Source organism: Diabrotica virgifera, chromosome 5, assembly GCF_917563875.1.
Source record: "Diabrotica virgifera virgifera chromosome 5, PGI_DIABVI_V3a".
In the NCBI taxonomy this organism is placed as follows: domain Eukaryota; kingdom Metazoa; phylum Arthropoda; class Insecta; order Coleoptera; family Chrysomelidae; genus Diabrotica; species Diabrotica virgifera.
Window position 1 is genome coordinate 235,540,843 of NC_065447.1, and position 24,020 is coordinate 235,564,862.

Consider the following 24,020-nt stretch of genomic DNA (forward strand, 5'->3'; position numbering starts at 1 on the left):
TTCCTAAAGCACCATTTACATATATTATCTTAAATAAAGTCAGCGATAGATGACGTCCTTGTTTCAACTCTTAATTTATCCAAAAATGACGGTTGCGTTGCAAGGTTGCCATTTTTTACAAATAAGCTACTTCCAAGATTTTTGTCGTTAATTAAATTGAAATAATTACACTTTTATAAAAAAGAACTTTTTTTATAATAAAACGTTTTTATTATTTATAGGAGAGAAAATAATTTGACGATATAAAATGCTTAAAATTCCAAAAATTACACTATAATAAAAAAGTACTTTTTATAATAACACGGTGTTGCTATATTATATAGGACACAACATGTTTCGAAAAAATAAAATATGAAATTTTAGTTGGTGTATTAACTGTTAAAATTATAATTCCAAAAATTACACTTCCGTTCTTTAACGGTAAAATATTGCAAAACCTCTAAATTTTAAAGAACCGCTTGGATTGACATGAAATTTGACATACACATAGCTAACAAGTCAAAGAAAAAAAGTGATATTGTGCCGATATGTGCTTTTGCCCTGGGGGTGGTTTTCACCCCCTTTTGGTGGTGAAAAAATATTCGTCCAAAGAAAGTCAGGAAATGGATAAACTGACTAATTTTAAGTAACTTTTGTTCTATAGAGTTTTTTCACTAAGTCAATACTTTTCGAGTTATTTGGCAGTGAATATGTTAATTTTTTCAATAAAATAACCACGCTTTTAGACGGTTTTTCGCAAATAACTCAAATAGTAAGAATTTTGTCGAAAAAATGTTCTTAGCAAAAATATAGCCTGTAAAAAAATTAAAAAATGGTGTATATATCACGTCTCTACACCTAGTAGAAGCAGAGTTGTAGCTAATGAAAAATAGGTTCATATTCGTCAAATTCCAAATGGAACACTTAACGTGAAATAACCAAAAATGAAGCAAATTTCGGGGAAAATTCATTACAACTTATTTAAAATGTTTAAAAAAAGCTTCATTTTTGTTTTATAAAAAAAATTTCTAGCATCAAAATTAAACAAGTTACGCTCAAAATAAAGTTAGTCCCTTTTGGTTTTGGTAAAAAAATCGAGAAAATCACCCCCTAATTAGTATCTTAAATAAACTTAATCGTTACGACTTCACAAGTTTCTTGACTCGTGTATATATTGTTTATATGATCTGTAAGTTTCATCGGTTCAAAGTCCTTATTATTGAAAGGGCTGTAGTTAAAAGGGGTTGAACGAGTCAAGGAGGTGGAAACACCAAATCTTAATAAATTTTTGTCTAACAGAAAAACAAAAAAATACATGATATTCAGAAAAGCAAATCTGACTTTTTTTGTTTTTCGAGACTTTTGGTATGTCTAACAATTTTTAAGTTATTTTGAAAAAAGCATATTTTTCAAAATTTAAATTTTTAAAAATTTTACTTTGAAACCAAATTTTTTCAAAAATAAGCACTTTGAATCGATGAAACTTACAGATCATGTAAACACAACATAAGTAAAATAATTTGTGGAGCGGTAACGATTAATTTCATTTAAGATGCTAATTAGGGAGTGGTCTTCCCGATTTTTTCTGCAAAAACAAAAGGGACCAACTTTATTTTGAGCGTAACTTGCTTAAATTTCATGCTAGAAACTTTTTGCAAATACAGAAACAAAGCTTTCTTTAAACACTTTAAAAAAATTATAATGGGTTTTCCCCAAAAAGTGCTTAATTTTTTGGATATTTCACGTCGAAATATTCTATTTGAAATTTTGTGAATATGAATCTATTTTTCATTGGCTATAACTCTGGTTCTACGAGATCCAGAGACCTAACGCGAACACCATTTTTTTACTTTTTTATATGCTATATTTTTGCTAAGAACGTTTCTTTCGACAAAATACTTACTTTTTGAGTTGTTTGCAAAAAACCGTCTAAAAATGTGGTTATTTTGTTGAAAAATGAACATATTTACTCGCAAATAACTCAAAAAGTGTTGACTTGGCGAAAAAGCTCTATAGAACAAAAGTTACTTAAAATTAGTCAGTTTACCCATTTCCTGACTTATTTTGGACATATATTTTTTCACCGCCAATAGGGGGTGAAAGTCACCCCAGAGCAAAAGCACACATCGGCACAATATCACTTTTTTTCTTTGACATGTAAGCTATACGTATTCCAAATTTCATGTCAATCCAAGCGGTTCTTTAAAATTTAGAGCAAAAACTGTGAAAGAATGGACTACTAGTATAAAAAGTACTTTTTATAATACCACGGTTGTTTAAAATGGTATATATAATATTTATATAATAATTAACTTATAAAATACGAATTTTAAGTATATTATAACTAGGGAACTCTCGGTCGGCAGTCTAATGCCACTGACCCACCATCAATTTGTAGATATCGATTTATTAACTTATTTTAAAATATCATTGCATTAGTCACATTTTTGAAATAGCTTGAAATAAAAAAAAAATCGATTTATCCATTCAGGGTGATTGATTAGTGGGGAAAAGCTCCGTAGATCCGTTATAGTAATAGATAGCAATAAAAGTTAATAACAAAAATTGTAGCCAACTTTGATTAGAGTTTTTACAGTTTTAGACAATTCAGTCATGGCTTACCTAAAATTTGGAAAGATTTAGACCCGTAATCAATAATTTGCTCTGAGAAATGAAAATATCTCAAAAACTAATACATTTAGACATAGGGAATGTTATATATAAACTAAAGTACGGTAATAGTACTTTTCGATAACGATATAAAGTACAGGGTGTTTCATTTAAAATTACTGAGAAAATAATGTACTTGCGTTTTGACTCACCCTGTATTCAATATAAAGAAAATCAGGAATATCAATAATTTATGAAAATTTTGACAATAATTAAAAAAATATGGCATCAATAAACTATTGCCGTTGTGCTTATTTTTATTTATACAGGGAGTTGAACTTGTTACGATTTTCATATAAAATTGGTTATAACTTTGTAAATATCCTGTATATAATACCAAACCTTTATATTTTTGTAATGGAAAAGTTAAGAAGATTTCGAATATAAAATAAAATATAGGGTGTTCCATTTAAAAAAACATAAATTTGATCTTCCACTATGTTATCGAACACCGTGTAAAATTCTAACTAATTTTGTAATGTGAAGCTCAAAGTTGGCTACAATTTTTGTTATTAACTTTTATCGCTATCCATTACTATAACAGATCTACGGAGCTTTACCCTACTAATCAGTCGCCCTGTATAATAGCAATTAATTATTGCATTGTTAGCTAGTTCAAAGCTATTCTGAAAATTTCAGATACCTACGTAGCCTAGAACTATTTTTAAAATGGATTACAAAATTTGCGGAGTCCGTGACACCGACCAAGCCAAGTATATAAAAACGTTTTAAAAAATTCTTAAACCCTTATACAGATACAAATCGAGGGTTTTATTTGTCAGTAAATAATATATACCATACTTATCTGCTTCTATTTATTCCATATAAAAAAAGTTCCACGAGAAAAAAGAAGAAGTAATAATTTACACACAAGAGTAGCAGTTTCGCTCTTAAATTTGTGACTAATTTTAACTAGCTTTTGCCTCTAAAGCCAAAATTAACCGTATTCACGGAATCGAAAGAGTTGTTCTCCAATTTGCAGTAGTTTTGGGAAGGATTGAACATTGTTATGAAGAAAATAACAACGTTATCTACCGAATAACCATGATTCTTAGGGGGAAGCCGATGATAGTACACCATAACCGATTGATGTCATTCGAGGGAGACCACGACGTAGACAAAGAAGTGGAAGTAAACCAAGTTCAAGATGTACCTGACCTCACGTTTGAGGAATTTATGGGGGCTTACGGAGGTACCGGTAAAGCAAGACATGGTGAAAGAAGTTTGGTCGAATGGCGGAACTTCAATGCTAACTGCCAGCTCGCAACAAAATACACTGTCCATGACCAATCTACCTACCAAGATGTATGATGGAACGCATTACTTCAAACGAGGGAGCACTTGTTAGAGTCCAACTACCAAAGCTAAGTGCCACCAATTAGACTGGACGGTTGTTCGAATTATGGTGGAAGGAATCTTTAAAGACAGTCTTTAAAGTCCAGGTATTAGTTTGTTGCAAATACGCATGATTACTCGTACGTAGAGAAAACGGTCCCTTACCACTTTAATACAACTGGGAATTGTAAAAGGGGGTCCAGTTGCTGATACCGGCAACTGGTTGGTATGAAGTTCGCATATTCCCGCTGCATAAAGAATAGACCTGGATCCCGCGAACCAAAAAAAGTTGATTAATAGCAAGAGAAACTGTAATAATTACCGAGGTATCACCATATCAAGTATCCCTGGGAATTTATTCGCAAGAATAATAGAGACAAGAATAAAAACCCAAATAGAAACAACTATGGAAGACACACAGTGTGGATTCAGGAAGGATAGAAGCAAGCAAGACCTAATATTCACATTAAGGCAGGTAAGTGAGAAGGTTTTCAAAAAGAATTGAGAGATACATATGTGCTTCATTGAGCTGGAAAAGGCTTTTGACATAATCCGAAGAAAGGATGTATGGAAGACACTAAAAGAAAGGGGAGTCGACAGACACATAATAGAAGTAATAAAGGATATGTACAAAAATAATCCAAATACAGTAAGAACCAATAACGAGGAATCCATAAAATTTACTACAAGTCAAGGCGTCAAACAGGGATGCGTGCTGAGTCCACTGCTCTTCTCAGTGGTACTGGATGAAGCGATAAAGAAAGCCAAGAGAAGAATGAGAAAACTAACATTAGAATACTGGCAAATGAAACGGACTGAACTATCGGAGCTACTATTTGCAGACGGCATAGTATTGATAGCAGAAAACAGAGAAGACTTACAGAACAATCTTGAAATCCTAGAAGAAGAACTATCAAACATAGATATGAAAATTAATACAGAGAAAACAAAAACAATGATAATTTCAAATACGAGGAAGACACACGCAATAGAATTAGACGGGAAACAACTAGAGCAAGTGGAATATTTTAAGTACCTAGGAGTAATAATCGAATCAAATGGTAAACAAGACATGGAAATAAACGAGAGAATGGGACGAACAGGAAGCTTATTATACCGGAGAAAGTAAAAACGGCAGTCGTTAAATCAGTAGTTAGACCAACAATCATGTATAGCAGCGAGACATGGACATTGACGAGGAGACAAAAATCCACAGTCAATTCTATGGAAATGAGGTTCCTCAGGAAAATGGCAAACAGAAAGAGGACAAAATACGAAACGAAACAATTAGACAAAACCTAAAACTAGAACCAATCAATGAAAACATAATGGAGGGACAACTTAGATGGTTCGGGCACGTGTGTAGAATGTCGAACGAGAGCCTAACAAAACTAGTGTTCGAAACGAGAGTGCAGGGGAAAAACAAAAGAGGAAGACCAAGAGTTATGTGGGTAGATGAAATCAGGAAAGTAGTCGAGAAGAAGGCATTGACATTAAAAAATGAAAGAAAGCTAACGCAAGATCGGAGAGCATGGAGACTATAATGCCAAACTCAACTCCACCATCCTTACACCTAAAGGTAGAAAGGCTTAGGACTAAGTAGGTAAGTAAGTAAGAAAATTTGTTAATAGCTTAACGGTGTCTAGTCGGACAAACTTTGATGTATGCGAACACTGGAACAAGGGAAGTTTTAATTGTGGAACAGGTTAAAAATTTGGAACATCAGGCTACGAAAACGTTCCATATATTTTGTTGGACAGAACTTTCAATTAATTTGTTACCATTTCATTAAACTCTCGCGCAAAAATCAGAGTAGTGTTATCACCAACTGGGCATTTTAATGAGTGGAACACGAAGAACATGTCAAATGACCGGAATCGTGGTGGTTAGTAATATTAGTCTGATTTTTGCATGACAGTTTAATGAAAGGGTAAAAAATGAGTTGGATGTTTTGTCCGACACAATACACACAATACAAAATACGTTTTCGTAATCTGACGTTCCATATTTTTATACTGTTACACAACTAAAACTTCCCCTGTTCCAGTGTTCCAGTGTTCCTGCACATCAAAGTTTGTCCGACTAGATATCGTTAAGCTATTTAAAAATGTTCAGCTTGCTATTAATCAAGTTTTTTTGGTACGCGGGATCCAGGCCTAGGAGACAAACGGAATTGTGGCAACTATAGAGGTATAAATAGCCTTACTAGATACTGTATAGAAAATCTTGGCCAGAATATTGAGAAATAGACTAAATTTCTATACGAAAAGAACCCTACACGAGTATCAGGACGGATTTAGAAAGGACAGATCTACTATAGAACAAATCTTTTATTTAAAGGGGATACAGACAACTTATCATGAATTTAAAGTTCCTCTGCATATTTTGTTTGTGGATTTTAGACAAATAAAATAATTTTGTAATAAAAATATCATATTTATTAGGAACTGGCTTTATCACAAATTTTTGCAAATAAGGATTTTTCATTTTCTAATAGCGTCTTCGGCTCATCGAACTCAACAATTTGTCCATTTTCCATCACAATTACCATATCACAGCTCAGAATGAAGTTTAACCTATGAGCAATCGTCAAGATAGTACAATTCTTGAATATTTTCTCGACCAACGAATGTATCAAGTTATCATTTTCCGTGTCCATGTTCGCGGTAATCTCGTCCAAGACTATAATCCTGCAGTTATTCAAAGCCGCTCTGGCCATGCAGATTAGCTGTTTTTGTCCTGCACTAAAGTTGGCAACAGTAGAGTCCAAAGTTTGTATGTTTTCAATCGAGAGTTGGTTAAGCAGAGACCAAATCTTATCGTCTGCGTGTTCTTTATAGGGATCTATGTTTTCTCGAAGTGTGCCACTGAATAATATAGGGTCTTGCGGTATTATGGCGATGTTTTTCCTGAAACAAATGAGCTTTTAGAGATGTCTGACAGAGTTCCAAAAGTGTACAAGAAAAATTATGCACTTGGGTAGTAGAAAAGTAAATTTAAATCTATTACAGGGTGTGTATATTGTATATTCTGGTCTAGAACATTTTATATAAAAACCTAAACACTTAAATAAAGATACTACCATCTATTCGAGGATACAGTTGTTTAAAAAATAGCCAGTTTTTCAAAAATCACACTTTTCTTAGTCCTAAACTGATAGTACTTTTGCCTGACAATTTCAATTTGCCTAAAAATTTAGGTGAAGGTCGTTCTACCGGGTGTATGCAACAATTTATATTACTAATTATATTTCTTGGCCTGGGCCCTTAATTATTTTTTTCCACCTAATAATTGAGCTCTTTGCTTCGTAAGTAAGCCAACTCACGTTGTCTTTAATGATTTCTCTCATCTGTTGGATTATTCTCAAATATTAGAACTCAACTAATTATTAAAATAGAGAACAAAACCTAAGTTTTAAGAGTTTAAGATGCCTTTAAGTGGTTGAGAGTCAATTTTAGGGCTGTTTTAATTTTAACTTTAGCCTGATGTATCAGATAAGTGAACTCTGTTTCTGCTTACAATATAAAGTGACAAACCATGCGTCACTACATAAGGTCACCTTCGGAGGGTTAAATAACTAATGCGCTAATTTGATACGTCAGTTTAAAAATAAAATTTAAACTGTCACAACTTTGGTTCTCCACCGCCTAAGGGCTTGCTAGGTCTTGTTATCTATTTTAATATTTCGTTGAGTTCGAATACTGGAGAGTAATCAAATAGATGAGACAAATCATTAACTACAACGTAGGTTGGCTTAGGTACTTATGATGCAAATAACTCGAGCCAAGAAATGCAATGACTAGAAATTTATGTATACTTATAAAACTACCTCCACCTAAATTTTTAGCAATTTAATATTGTCAGGCCAAAGTAGTATCAGTTTACAAATGACAAAAAATTATTTTTGAAAACTGTCTATTTTTTAAACTGCGGTAACTTCGAATTAACTATGACATACATAAAGATGAATTTTAGTTGCCAAATGCTGGTTTGATAGGTATTTTGAAACCCTTTCATGTGCTGGTACATATTTTACCTTGCTTAGTTAAATTACAAAATCATAAAATTTTGTAAGTTTTCTTTTCGTTCTTCTTAAACTTTAAAATAAAACATATCTTTTGCGGTCTTGGCATCCTTAATTTTTTGCCTCTACCCTTATCTGCCTGTGGCTGCTTTTCTCCATACATGGACTCCAAAAAGGGCTTGTGCGTCGCTGTTTATTGTGTCTTCCCAGCGCTTTCTTGGCTTTCCAACAGGTCTCATTCCCTGCATTCTAGCGTTGAGCGCTCTTTTTGGTAGCCTATTCTCTCCCATTCTTATCACATCTCCGGCCCAGATTTTTGTCCCATTGTTCTCGGAGATATTGCTCTTCAAACGTAGGGCAAAAAAGGCAATTTTTGACCCTTTCGAGGAGTATATTATATCAGGTCAAGGGGCATATAATATAATGTCGGTTAGACCAGGGCGGATCTGTTTTGAGGTGGATGTGAGAGGTGGCATTCGGATTTTTGCAGATAAAGTTAGGTGACAACTTCAATAATTATAATTGACACATGCTCCTTCTCAAATATGCCCGGAACATTAATAAAAAAAATTAAATATTTAAAAATTTCGAAAAATATTCATTTTTTTCTATTTTCATTGCTTATAACTTTAAAACGATCAATTTCGGAACAAAGTCGTAGGGAAAGAAAATAAAGATAATTAAATCTTGTATAATATACGACTGGTTTAAAATGCCTTAAATTATTACCGTTTCTGTAAAATAGCAATAAATAGAAAATAAGGGGTCACAAAACACTATTTCTATTCAATGTTTTTCAACCACTTTGGTTGCACTTAGAATCTTCATAATTTGCTTAAAGAATTCTTACAACGTACTTAAACCCTCCACCAAATTTCATTAAAATCGACTTAAAAGATTTTGAATAATAATTTTGCAACCTAATTTTTTTTTTAAAAGTTCAAATTTTTTAAAATCTTTCTGAACAAAAAGTAGACTATTATCTATCTAGACCTATCTAATACACTTTACAGAATTAAAATCGGATTATTTAGACGGCCTCAGCACTGTTTTAAATTTATAAACAATGTTTTGGCTTATAAACAAATATAGCGAAGACGTTTAAGTTGGAATAAATTAATTTTCTTGAGAATGGGCTACTCTGGAGATAAATCCCGAAACAGATCGATTTTTATTTTTAAATTATAATTTTTTGGAGTAAATATACTAGTGACGTCATCCATCTGGGTGTAATGACGTAATATAAATATTGGAATTAATTTAATTCAAAAAATTTTGTTTAATGTATACCCTGTATAAATAATTATGTTAATGTTTATATTAGTGAATACAAAATTGAATAGCCTTTCGATTGAGCTATCACACGGCACCTACTCTCATTTAAAAAAATCATCGATTACGTCATCACGCCCAGATGGATGACGTCACTAGTATGATATATATACCAAAAAATTAGAATTTAAAAATAAAAATCGACCTGTTTCGGGATTTATCTCCAGGGACGAATATTCTCGGAGAATATGAATTTATGCCAACTCAAACGTCCTCACTGTATTTGTTTATAAGCCAAAAAATTGTTTATAACTTTAAAACAGTGCTGAGGCCGCCTAAATAATCCGATTTCAATTCTGTAAAGTGTTCTAGATAGGTAGAGAACCTCTTTGTATGTAAAAAAATTAGCAAATTTCTAAATTGTCTACTTTTTCTTCAGGAAGTTTAAAGAAAAATTTAGATTGACTAATTATTCTGCAAAATCTATGAGGTCGATTTTAATGAAATTTGGTGAACGATTTAAGTATGTTGTAAGGATTTTCTAAGCGAATTAATAAAGTTCTAGTGCAACTAAAGTGTTTTGCTCCCTTGTTTTGTATTTATTGCTATTTTGCAGAAAGGATAATAATTAAGGACATTTTAACCAGTCGTTTATAATACAAAATTTAATTATTTTTATTTTATTTTTCTACCACTTTGTTCCAAAATGAATCGTTTTAAAGTTATAAGCAAGAAAGTAGAAAAAAATCGATGTTTTTCGAAATGTTTAAATATTTTAATTTTTTTATTAATGTTCCGGGCATATTTGAGAAGGAGCATAATTCAATTATTATTGTTGAAGTTGTTACCTAACTTTATCTGCAAAAATCCGAGTGCCACCTCGCGCATCCAAAAATAGACGTTTTTTCACAGATCCGCCCTGGTCTAGGTACAAAATATAAAATTTTACTAAAAGGAAAACTTACCTCAAGCAACTCAAGGATATAGTTTTGATATCCACGCCATCAATTTCAATATTTCCTCCGTATTCATATAGCCTAAACAACGTTGAAATAATTGAAGATTTTCCTGCCCCAGTTCTTCCTACAATACCAATGTTGTGTTTGGGTTTTATTGTAAAATTAATATTTTTCAAGACTGGAATCTTGTTATCACCGTATTTTAATTCAACTTGCTTGTAAATGACTCCACCTTCTGTTGGCCAGTCCTTTGGTGTTTTGCCTATAACAATAATGTAAAAGGAATACCAAATTAGTACAGTTTAATGGATAATAAAGTTACAAATACATTATGGGCAGATAATAAAAATATCTGTGGCTTAAAAAACCCTACAATAATTAGCCAAAAAGAAAAAACGCAAAGAAAAACAAAAAAAAAAATAGTTTTTTGGGAATTATATTTTTATATAGCAGGTAGCACTCTGCACGTTACCATAATATCTAACGTAAAAAATGAGAAGAGAAAATTAACAAATGGCAAAAAGAAAGAATAAAAGATAACGATGGAAATATTATCAACAAGACATCAATTGCTAAAGGTTGTTGGAAGATTTCTATACAGAACAATATAGAACCTAGGTCAACAAAACTATGACGAGCAAAGAGCATACAAGTTAGACTAATCAGATAAGAGATTAGTAAACAAGGATAGGGATTGATGCCTGATACATCAACAGATGAAATAAAGAACGCATTGAAGGCAACAAAAAGAAATTAAGCTTCGGGAGAAGAAGATCGTTATAGCCGCAATAGAACAGGTGGTACTGACAGCTTGTCAAAGTTGCTTACCTGCGGAGGTAATTAAATCCATTTACTAAGGCTGAAAATCAGTACACGCATTCTAAATCGAATATAAATAAAAGTTATTATAGTCGGTCAGCTGTATGACGGGACAGCGCCGGTCAGTCGGCCCCAATGAATGTACAGTGTTATTCACTATATCTTGACCCCCCTCTATACTGTTTTATTTACAGAACTAGAAAAAAATGTAATATACAAAACTTATTCAATTTTTAAATTATGATTTTTTGACATATATATCGTACTAGTGACGTCATCCATTTGGGCGTGATGACGTAATCGACTATTTTTTAAATGAGAATAGGGGTCGCGTGCTAGTTAATTTGAAAGGTTATTCAATTACCTATTCAGTAATATAAATATTAACATGATTGTTTATACAGGGTGTCACTAGTACGGTATAGACGACGTCACTAGTACGATATATGTCAAAAAAATCATAATTATAAAGTCGAATAACTTTTGTAGTTTACATTTTTTTCTAATTCTGTAAATAAAGCAGTTAACAAGGGGGTCAAAACATAGTGAATAACCCTGTACATTCATTGGGGCCGACCGACCGGCTCTGTCCCGTCATACAGCTGATCGACTATAAGAACTTTTATTTATATTTAATTTAGAATGTGTGTACTGATTTTCAGCCTTAGTAAATGAATTTAATTACCTCCACAGGTAAGCAACTTTGACAAGCTGTCAGAACCACCTGTTCTACGTTTCGCTTGACCGATCGCAGTATGTTTCTCTACACAATCACGGTAATCAACTGTGAAAAAACTAGCTTTAGTAAATTCAGAGACATTTTTCGGCGCTGCCTCTCCGTCTATTATGTCTCCACCAAAGTGACACATCTAGAAGATGGCACAGGACACTTACCATTTTATTACATAAAAAGGGCAATCCAATAGATCTCTAGATATCGACCCTGTTAAACCAACTCTATAAGTTACTCGTTAGAATAATAACAAACATTTAGACTGAAACAAAGTTAGATTTTTACAAACCTAAGGAACAGACAGGGTTTAGGATAAACTGCGGCACTCGCAATAAAAGAGATGCACTTTCTCCACTGCATAAAAGAGATTATAGAAAAATCCATCTGATACAACCGACCATTGATCCTGGCTTTCATAGACTTTCAAGTATTCGATGCGATACGATAGAAATGAATAGTGTAATTAGAGCGTCCAAGGAAAGTCGTATAGATTATCAGTACTCTGAATTGATCGCGAATATAATACAAGAATTTAAGCATAACCGAAAAACTACACAAAGATATAAAATGTATAAAAATCAAAAGAGGAATCAGGTCAGAATCAGAGGCAGTGTACGGTACATTTAATGAAAGCTAGATGGCATACGACAGATAAAGTCCCAATTAAAAAGTATATAAAAAATGAATATTGTACTCTGTTGCCACAATAGGATCCTCATTTGAAGACTCGTATGGTCCGGTGCCGCCCAAAAATTCCGACAGCCAAAATCCCGACAGCCAAAATCCCGACGGCCAAAATCCCGACAAGCCAGAATCCCGACGGCCAAAGCACCGACACGCCAGAATCCAGACACGCCAGAATCCCGACAGGCCAAAACCCCGACATGCAACAATCCTCGCATAAGTAAAAATTCCGACTTTTGTTTAATATTTTAATACAAAATATTTTTGTTTAGTAACAAAAAATAAAAAACAGGTGGCCATAAACAAAAAACAACAAATAAATGTAATTATGTGTTAAAAAGAAACTTATCAAACCCCTCGTGATTCTGGCCTGTCGGGATTTTGGCTTCTCGGGATTCTGGCGTGTCGGGATTTTGGCCGTCGGGATTGTGGCTGTCGGGGATTTTGGGGTAGACCCCGTATGGTCAGATGCTATTTCTTCAATATATTAAAATTATGGACACTTACAGACGATGCCGGTGTATGCTGCGAATTTGTTGAATCCAAAGAGTTACAAAAACAGTAGCAAACTATACCAAGTTGCTATTATTATGCAGGGTAATAATGTAGGTCGAACACTTACCAAGGCCGAATGAGAGAAAATGCTGAAGAACAGGGCTAGCGACGTAATCCACGAGATTAAATCGCCAAGTCTAAGATGGGCAGGTTATATCCATAGACTCTCTAATAACCGCCTTGCGAAGCTAATCTGGAAGGAAGCCCCGACAGGAAGAAGGCCCTTAGGACGTCCACGAATGCGATGGAGAGATAACATATGGTCAGATTTAAGAACAATGGGGCTATCCAATGACCCAAACAGCATGGACGACCATTCGAGATGGAAGCAACTTGTGCAGTCAGCCAAAACCCACCTCGTATTGTGGTGTTACAACAAGAAGAAGAATAGTCTAGGTCATCGCAAAACTTATTGTCTGACTTTCTTACACTAATATACCATCAGCACATGATTGTTCACAAAGGTATTGGACAAGTTCTTAATAACGCTAATGAATCCCAACGTTCCCCTAACAACACAAAACATTCCAGGAATGTACTATCAAAGTTCTATTAATGTTTGAATGTCCTGGACGTTCAAGGAACATTCGGTGAACATCTAATTCAATTATTGGTGGAATGTTACCACAAGACATTCTATGAACATACTACCAATATCCTATATTTTAAGTGAGGCCATTTACTATTCAATTTGCGTTCATTTTCAAATTTGGGTGTCTATGTAAGTAGGGTCGCGTGCCGCGTGGTCATCACATTTTCACATTTCATGATAACCTAAAAATTTATGATTGGATGGAAAATGGAAATTAGAATTAGTGGCTTTTTTAGCTGTTCTGTATGTTAGTTTGGCCACGTTTTGCTCTGGCTGGATCTCTTTTGTTTAAACAATTATGTAAGTATTATAAAATCCGTTTTCAATTTTCTTTATTCTTTATAAAACGAATTATGTATGCATATTATTACATGTAAATAGTACCTACTTCTTTTGATTTTTAATTGTAAAGAATAGAAAAATTACCATTCATTTTAATTTTTTTTTTTTAGAATAGGCTGAAAGTGGTCTACACAAAAACCAGGAAGGAAACGTATAGCCTTCTGGCTATGAAAGGCAAAAGAAAGGTATATTATGTAAAAAGTGTATTGGCTAGTTGGAATAAATTCCACATTGTCGATGCACAACAAGTTATTAGGTAATTTATAAACAAATATTAAGACCTGAATAGACTTATGGATGCCCACTATTGGGGTGTACTTACTAGACCAAGTAATATAAAAATTATATAAAGAATCCATAACAAAATACTGAGAAATATTGTAGATGCTGCTTGGTATGTGACAAACAGTGACCTCCATAAGGACATAGAAATGGAACCTGGGTATAATCATCAAGAAGATGGCAGGAAGTCACGAGCAACAACTTCACAAGTACGAGAATATTGAGGAAATCCAGCTCCTTGATACTACTGGGCAAACTAGAAGATTAAAGAGGACAAAGCCTTTTGAACTAGTTTGAGTGATAGGTGATAGTAAAAAGCAGAGCATAGTGCTTGTGTGTCTGTGTATGTTAAAATAGTGCATGATCTTGTTAAATTAGATAAGAGACGCTATGGTGTAAGCTCTTCATTTTAAGGAACAGTAGTAATTTGGTTAAATTAAAATTGCTCATTGGTCAGTGATGGCCAGATTCTAATTTTAATGTACAATTCAATACAATAAATCATCATCGTAGTGATGATTATGGAAAAAAATATATGACAAGATTTTGTGCAATAAAAATGTTAATATTTATCAAGGATATATTATCTGGTATGGCCACATATACTTCTGGTATATCGTCGGTGATGTGACAATACCTCCTATCTGCTTTTTCATGAATTTTGTAGGAGAAGAAAAACCATTTTTAGGGTCATCTCCTGTTTTCACATGTAAATTTTGACATGTTTTGTAGTAAATAGATAGTTGAATTTACTACAAAACCTGTCAAAAAGTATCATATGAAAACAGGAGGTGACTGTAAAAAAAGGTTTTAATCTCTCTTACAAAACTCATGAAAAAACAAATCGGAGGTATTATATCACATCAGCGACTATATCCAGGGAATGTCTAGAAAATCTACTGTGAATGTAAAAAGAACATTCGTAGACATTCACGGAATGTTTCAACAAGACATTCAAGGAATATTTAAAATGCTGACACAGGACTTTTCTGGGACATTTAGGGGACGTTCTTGTGCTTTTGAGGACATTCCATGAATTTTTTCAATGTCCTCTGTGTACATTCTGGGAACATACATGGAATGTTTGGTGTTATTAGGGTCCTTGGACATCTTAGTGACTATAACTTTTTTTTGACATTTTCGATAAAAAAAACAGTGGAAGCTACCGATATGTAGAACCGTTGCAACAATGTTACTGGAGAACAAAAATCAAATATTTTAAGAACTAAGAATGACAGAAGATTCGACAAATTATAAAGAAATGTTGGTTAAAAATAAAAGAAATAAAGCAAAAAATAAACAAATACAGGACAAGAAAACATTCACAAAATTGTAGCAACTACACAAATAATCAAAGAATATTAAAGCGTTATAAACACTATGCATACACCTCTTTCTGCATTAGGAAGGACTATATTTACTAAGTTTTATTAAGAAACGAAATCTGAAATACCTTTAGGAAAGGAAATACCTGAAAGGAAAGTAAAGGCATTATTCAAATAATGTCTTCGTTTGTTTACCTGAGTCATCTTCTTGTTTCACTTTTGTGTACTCCAAACAACGTTCCACTGACGTCATATTAGTTTCTATTTCTATCCACTCGTTGATACCCCATAAAATCATATCTGAGAGTCTTATTATATTTGTAAGCGCAAGCCCTACGTTTCCAGCGGAAGTATCTGTAAATTTAGGTAATATTTTAGTAATTTATTATTTCTGATTACTGAACCGTTTAAAAACATTTACATATTAGGCCTGGATCCCGCGTGCCAAAAAAAAGTTTATTAATAGCAAGCTGAAAATTTGTTAATAGCTTAACGGTGTCTAGTCGGACAAACTTTGATGTACGGGAACACTGGAACAGGGGAAGTTTTAATTGTGGAACAGGTTAGAGGTTTTGAACGTCAGACTACGAAAACGTACCATGTATTTGGTGTAACAGAACTTCCAATGGACCGTAATAGTCGTGACGTCAAATCAATGTTGGCTACTCTGAAAAGTTTTCCAAATAAAGCAAAAATTCAGACATGGTGTTTGTTTTCCTTTTTATTTGCTTGTAGGATGTTTAATTTTTACAAAATGGTAATGTGTTGGGTACCCGTGATTGTAATCAATGCTCATAGTATATTTCCCACCATATTTCCAATTAAGACTGGCTAAAAACCTGAAGAAACGCAGTAAGTACTATCTAGTGTAAATCCTTGATTTTGTGTAAGGAGATTTATAAAATTAAAAGCAATATGATTGATATGACTAACAAGGATTGTGTCTTTAGAAAAAATGTGCAGATGATTGTTAAAACAAAATAAAATTAAAAATGATTGCACAAATCACGCGTATAATCAATTGACAGTTGCTTTGTTTGGAAACCTTTTTGACGTTTTGACGTCACACTATCACGGTCCATTGATATGTTACCCTTTCATTAAACTCTCATGCACAAATCGGACTGCTATTTACCAAAACCATAATTCTTGTCACTTGACATGTTCTACGTGTCGGACTTATTAAAATGTCCAACGTATTTGTTGGGCAAATATTTTTTCATATATGATATACAGTTTGCTATTGAATAAACTTAAAAACAACCTGATAGTTTTCATAATCATAAACTTGTCAGGATGACACGTTCCACGGTTAAAATCACGTTCCACAATTTAAACTTCTGTTTCAGTGTTCCCATACATCAAAGTTTGTCCGACTAGACACCTTTAATCTATTAACAAATTTTCAGCTTGCTATTAATCAACTTTGATTTTGGAACGCGGGATCCAGGTCTCTTATTATAATTATTGTCTCATACTACGGCACTATTTTTCCATTTTTTGGTATGTTACGGATGAAAATATTATCTGCAAGCTTTATGTTTACAAAATAATACCAATATAAAATATCTTTGATAAAAAATTCCGTTTTTCCATCAAAACATGTAATCGAAAATAGCTGAAATACGTTGAAACTTATCACCATTGATTGGTTTCTCTTTCAGTATTTACAGAAAGATTGTAGGAGAAAAACAAAATTGAAAGTCAGCCTACTTTATCCTGAAAAATCTGTTACGTTTAAACAAAAAATCGATTCCAATTATTTCCTTAATAGAGAAACAGAAACCTTGTTTTAGAAGGCTGGAAGTCACTTACCGTCTGGGAAAAACAGGAATTTCGCCATAATGATGGTGGAAAACGTAGCACTGAGTGCTCCCATATAAAATATCAAAGCAGTATGGCTCAATCTCATAGTGAAAACTGCCGACGAATACAAATCCTGATGTCGATAGAATTCATTTGTCAGCCTTTTTTCAGCATCGAATGCTCGGATAGTTGACAAACCATCGAGCGTTGCATTAATGTGGCCCACCAAAGGGCTTCTCGCTAAAATCGTCTTATTAATTAATGTCGCCATCGAAAATTATTACCAGACTCCGGAATTTTAGCATTTTTATAGATGCGGCAGGGCAGGGCTCCCAGTTTTTATTACATGAAGGAAAGGCAGATCAAAAATCGCATGTTTTATTGACGGATAAACGTGCTTTCGAGCATAATTTTAATAAAAAAATATGAAAAAAAAAATTTAAGAAACACTTTTCTTTAGTTACGAGTAACTAAAATTAAAAATATTATAAAAAATCAACTAAAAAGCAAAAAATAAAAAAAATTTAAAAATTTAACAAATTTGTCAAAGAAAAGGGTGGCGCGTTTTCATCGAATAAACGGTTTTCTCCCCACGTTTTTCTTTAATGAATGTGTTAGATTTTTTCAATTTTTTTTTTTTTGCTTTTTAGTTGATTTTTTTTATAATATTTTTAATTTTAGTCACCCGTAACTAAAAAAAGCGTTTCTTAAAAAAAATTTCTTTTTTTTTATTTTTTACTTATTAGTCTTACACTTTTAAAACATTAAAATATATCGTCATGTTTATTAAAATATGTATAAAACATATATCGCACCTTGAAAACCATATGGCAGTAACTGCAAAAATCATAATATTGAGTTATGAGCATTTTAAGTTTTTGTAAAGTTAATTTTATTTACTGTAATTCCAAAAATTAAGCTGCAAACCTGTTATTTGGCACAATTGTCTTTAATTTTACATATTTTTATATGAATTAAGAAGTACGTAAAATTTCCCCCAGGAAATAGGTATTTTAGCACATACGGCCATATGGTATTAAAAAATATATCAATTTTCGCACATGATACACCTGATACAGTAAAAATTCATATAAAATAACAGTTTTTTTATTGATTGTACTTATTTATTACAAATTTTTAGTGTTAACACTTAATCAAAGTCTTGCATATTATAATCTGTCGCTTATATAATGTCTGTCGGTTATAATTCGCTTTTCTTTTGGGATCTGCAGTACGACGTTGTATATCAATTTGTTATAGTCTTGTCGCTTATTTCCAGTGTTGCAATCAAATCTCTATGCAGCACTCTGTTTTGTTGCATTCAAAGGATGTTTCCTTAGTAGATCTTGCTTTCATTTTACGAGCGTGGGTCACATTTTGCACATATTGCCATATAGATCTGGGTTTTTTTTTTCCAATTTTAGAACCGTAGAGCATCAACTACTGCAGATAATGCCTGATGGTATAAAAAGAAGAACCGATTTTTGACAAAAGCCATAGGGATGTATCTTTCTGGTGCCGAACTTAAAATTTTTTGCAGACGCTGCTATATAGCATTAAAAAATTGATTTTTTTTCTTATTAGACTACATTCAAAGGTCATTTCATGAAAAAATTGCAGATATTGCCATATGGTTTTCAAGGTGCGATATGATATACAAACATGAAAAGTAGTCGGAATCGGCAAACAATTTGAAACTTTATTGTTTATTTATGAAGCATAACGTAAACAATCAACGTAAAAAGTGAAATTTTTTATAGTTCATATAATTAGCTACAATCTGTAAAAGGTTCAAGTTTCTTCATTGTAAAAAACAAGAGAATTTAAGCATTTCCGTTAAAATCTTTTTTTATTTAAACAATTAATAAACATAAAAATTTTTTTATTGACTATTCGTGCATTGTTCCCGCGAGTGAATAATGTCTGCGCAAATTTTTAGTCATTTGAATTGAAGAAAAGGCAGTCAAATTAACGTCCAAAAATTTGAGCCAAACGATTGAACTAAAGAAAAGCGTTTAATTAATTAACACACCAAAATGAATTCTAATGTTAATTGTAGCACAAAACGTCTCTACCGGTGGTTTTTCTAAGACTACGATAAAAATACGAATTTTTTTAATTCGAGTTTTGGTTGAAATTTTGTTTTGTATCGTATTGAAATTTGACACGAATAAGCGCCGATTTTTATATAAGCAAATATATGAGCGTTCAAAATTTGAAACTTCACTGTTTATTTATGAAGCATAACGTAAACAATTAACGTAAAAAGTGAAATTATGTATAGTTCATATCATTAGCTAAAATCTGTTAAAGTTTTAAGTTTCTACATTCCAAAAAACAAGAGAATTTAAGCATTTTCCATTAAATTCGTTTTTTTTATTTAAACAATTAATAAACATAAAAAAAATTTATTGACTACTCGTGTATTGTTCCCGCGAATATATATGTCTGCAAATTTTCATTCATTTGCATTGAAGAAAAGGCAGGCAAATGTCAAATTAACATCTAAAGATTTGAAGCAAACTATTGAACTAAAGAAAATCGTTTAAAAATAGTTGTACGCTGTTTTTTTTGGGCTTCTAAACGTATCAGAAATGTCAACATCCATAATGTAGATATTCTTTAAAGTAAGTCTTATGGACCTACTATATTTAAAGCTACCATGGATTCAAAAATTTGCTAAGATTTGTTCGATTTGACGATAAGGACACGAGGTATGAACGAAGAAGGAACGACAAATTAGCAGCAATACCCGATGTGTGGAATCAAGTCAAACAAATCTTTCAGAAATATTATTTACCAGGAAAAAGCATAATGGTAGATGAGAAACTTGTTACGTATCGAGGTAGGTGTCGTTTCAAGCAGTATATGCCTTCAAAGCCAGATAAGTGTGGTATGAAAATATGGCAAATCCTTCAGGTAGATCGCACCCTCAAGGTAGACCGCATACTGTAGTAGCACATTTTATTAATCTAGACAATTTAAATTTAACTTTAGTAAAAGATGAAAAAATAGTATTAGAAATATAGGGGTAAATATGATTAGTACATTCACCGAACAGTGGTGGGCCCAACGAACCCGAGTTGCCCGGTTACGTAAGTAAAATGTGTTGCCCGGATAAGGGTCAATAGTCTAGGCGCCAGAGGGGTCACCGTGTCATATTCAATTCTGATGGACAAACTAAACGGTTTCTTATGGATTTTTGACTGCTGATTACGAATTTTGAGGGGGGATTTCAATGCGAGTGGTCAAAAAATTGTTATAAACAATTTAATTGTTTATAAATTGTTTATAAGGCTCTGGCTCATAAACTAAAAGAGATAAAAAAAATGTTTTAAATAAAATTTGTTCCTTAATAAAAAACCAAGAAAAAACCGTTTACTAAACTTAAATCTAACAATTATAACTCAAGATATTTTAAAATTAGTGCACAATGCAAATTGCAAATTGCAAAATAAGTATTTTTCGAAGCTTTATCGATCGTAACTCGGCTTCTACGCATGAAAATAAGTGTTAGAAGGTGTCGTTTTAAAGCTTAATTAACAGGCTTCCAAACAAAGTTTGTTAAATTACTTGATCTTCATTTGTTTTAAAGTTATACCCGTTTGAAATTACAATTTTTTTAAAAATATTGTACATTCATTTGTTTATAAGGGTTTCAAGCAAATTTGAGCTATAAACATTTATACTTTAATGAACAATAATGATAGAAAAACTCAAAAAGAACAATTTGAGGTTATGAAAATGTTCATAAGTTTATTTTTGGCCAAGATGTCGATATTTTAATGGCGCGCGCTATGAGGCGCAAGATCGGCTCACCGCGTAAAGGTTCACGCGCTAACTTCTCGATGCAAATTATAATTTCTATGTATACATACGTTATCTTCATTTTTCATTTTTGAAGATCCTAATAAAATTTTATCATATAATTCTTATAATTAAATCATCATACTGTACCTCGTATCACCTTTCATTCTATTTACACTGTCTTCTATTTTTTGCATTAAATGAGAAAAAAACATTAAAAACTAATATTTCAGAAGTATAACTAAAAAGATAGTTGATATTATTTATTAATACTATTTTTACAAACATTTTTTTCATGCATCTGCAAATCTGCATAGAGATATACAGGAAATATCAGCTTTTTTACATCTGCATAAGTTCTTAGCGAAATTTTAACAGTTACATGGTAGTACAAGTCTGTTCTTGTAGGCAGTAAAACTAAAACTTTTTGAGGCTTCACAGTCTAATTATCTATATGATATCCATATAAAGTGGATCTAGTTCTTTTGCAGCATCATCAAGTCCCGTCAATTGTGTGTATGCCGCCACATCATAAATGCTCGTTTTATATGCAATGATGATGCTGCAAAAGAACTCGATCCATTTTTATATAGATATCATATATTGGCTCATTTTCATGCGTAGAAGCCGAGTTACGATCGATAAAGCGTTGAAGAATACATACTTTTACTTGACTGTGAGCCAATCTTGCGCCTCATAGCGCGCCATTAAAATTTCGACATCTTAGCCAAAAATAAACTTACGAACATTTTCGTAAGCTCAAATTGTTCCTTTTGAGTTGTTTTATCATTATTGTTAATTAAAGTGTAAATTTTTATAGCTCAAGTTTACTTGAAACCTTTATAAACAAATTAATATACAATTTTTTTAAGAAAATTATAACTTCAAACGGGTATAACTTTAAAACAAATGAAGATCAAATAATTTAACAAACTTTGTTTGGAAGCCTCTTAATTAGCTTTAAAAGCACACCTCATAAGGCTCATTTGCATGAGCAGAAGCCGAGTTACGATCGGTAAAGCTTCGAAAAATACTTATTTTGCAATTTGCAATTTGCATTGTGCACTAATTTTACAATATCTGGAGTTCTAATTGTCGGATTTAAGTTTAGTAAACGGTTGTTTCCTCGTTTTTTATTCGGGAACAAATTTTATTTGAAACATTTTTTTTATCTCTTTTAGTTTATGAGCCAGAGCCTAATAAACAATTTATAAACAATTAAATTGTTTATAACAATTTTTTGACCACTCGGATCGAAATCCCCCCTCGAAATTCGTAATCAGCAGCCAAAAATCCATAAGAAACCGTTGAGTTTGTCCATCAGAATTGAAAATGACACGGTGACCTCTATTTGGCGCCTAGACTATAAGGGAAATGTCAAAGATCATCGAAATTCTCATTGGGACGCGATCCAGCGACATCTCTTAACAAATTGAAGAGTCTCAGATGCAGAATTCACCATTATAATAAAATTAAAATGGTAAATAGTTATTTAAATCTGAGATGGCTCCAGTACACGTTGGGCCAACTAGTTGGCCAATGAGTTGGGCCAATAAGTTGGGCCAAGTAAGAACAATGAATACATGGTGATTACACGTTGGTGGAGTTATCAGTCTGCATTAACCTTTCTTGGTGGATAAACTAAAAACAAACTCTGATTATGGATATGGATGTGGAGACTGTAGCAGCCGCCGCAATTAATTTGTACAACGCGTTCAATGCTTATAGAAAAGTGTACCAAACAAGAGTGATTAAAAACAATGGCGCAAACGACGGTGCTTTTATACCGAAAAAAGTATTCATATTAAAACACAACCTTAAAATTAAAAATTAATACTTATAAACAGTATCAGTATTGTGAGAAGAGAAAACAAATATTTTAAACTGAACGACAACAACGTGTTCATAACCAAACAGCTGTTTGGCAGATCGCGCAAGTCCCAAAAATCCTTTGATTTGTGCACCAAATACCGACAAAATTCGGTTTGTAGACCAACGCTGACCGCCAATCGCAAACTCATGCCAAGTGGTCCTGTACACGTTGGCCCAACTCCTTGGCTTAACTGATTGGCCCAACGTCTACTAGCCCCATGAAACTTTTCTTGTTGAAAGTTCTTACTGGTACATTCCTAATCTGCGACTATTACAATTTATAAGACCGCAGACGACGAATATATAAAACAAAAAGACTCCACTATATGCAATCACATTCCGTCATCATTCATCTAGGAAAGACCAGAAAGACCAGCGTCTACCAGAAATAAGTTTCAACAAGAAAAGTTTCAGATTTAAATAACTATTTACCATTCTAATTTTATTATAATGGTGAATTCTGTATCTGAGACTTTTCAATTTGTTTAAGAGATGTCGCTGGATCGCGTGTCAATGGGAATTTCAATGATTTTTGAAATTCCCCATAAATATATATTATGGTCGATCTGTTTTTCGATTTAGAGGTGTGCACGCTAGCACTGTTGAGGAAGCCTGCAATGGTGGAAATAGCTGTCCAGAGATTGTGCATACCCCTGAATCGAAAACAATCAAAACCATCTTTTACTTTTCTATCTTTACTCAGATTTGAGTAATAGTCCAGGGCGGATCTGTTTTGAGATGGACGTTGAGAGGTGACTCAAATTTTTTTGCAGAAATTGCTTGAAAATAAATCAAATAATAATATTTGAGTTATCCTCCCTCTCAAAAAGGTCCGGAACATTGTTTAAATAATCAAAATGTCAAGAATTGAACGAAAAATTCGATTTTTTTCTTCGTTTTTTGATTATAACTTTAACAGTATTCATTTCCGAGAAAAGTTGTACTGACATAAAAGTTGCGTAAT

The 24,020-nt window shown here is 32.8% G+C and overlaps 1 protein-coding gene across 3 annotated transcripts in view; it reads right to left on the bottom strand.

Moving 5' to 3' along the window:
* Positions 1-6,399: 6,399 nt before the first annotated feature.
* Positions 6,400-24,020, bottom strand: part of LOC114331755 (probable multidrug resistance-associated protein lethal(2)03659) — a 243,736-nt gene continuing 226,115 nt past the window's right edge. For all 3 annotated transcript variants that reach the window (XM_028281392.2, XM_028281390.2, XM_028281391.2), the window contains exons 11-14: positions 17,387-17,617; positions 15,767-15,925; positions 10,246-10,501; positions 6,400-6,893 (exon numbers count right to left, since the gene is read on the bottom strand). In XM_028281392.2, coding sequence (XP_028137193.2) covers positions 6,425-6,893; positions 10,246-10,501; positions 15,767-15,925; positions 17,387-17,617 — 1,115 coding nt within the window. In that variant the 3' untranslated portion in view covers positions 6,400-6,424. The remainder of the gene's footprint in view (positions 6,894-10,245; positions 10,502-15,766; positions 15,926-17,386; positions 17,618-24,020) is intronic.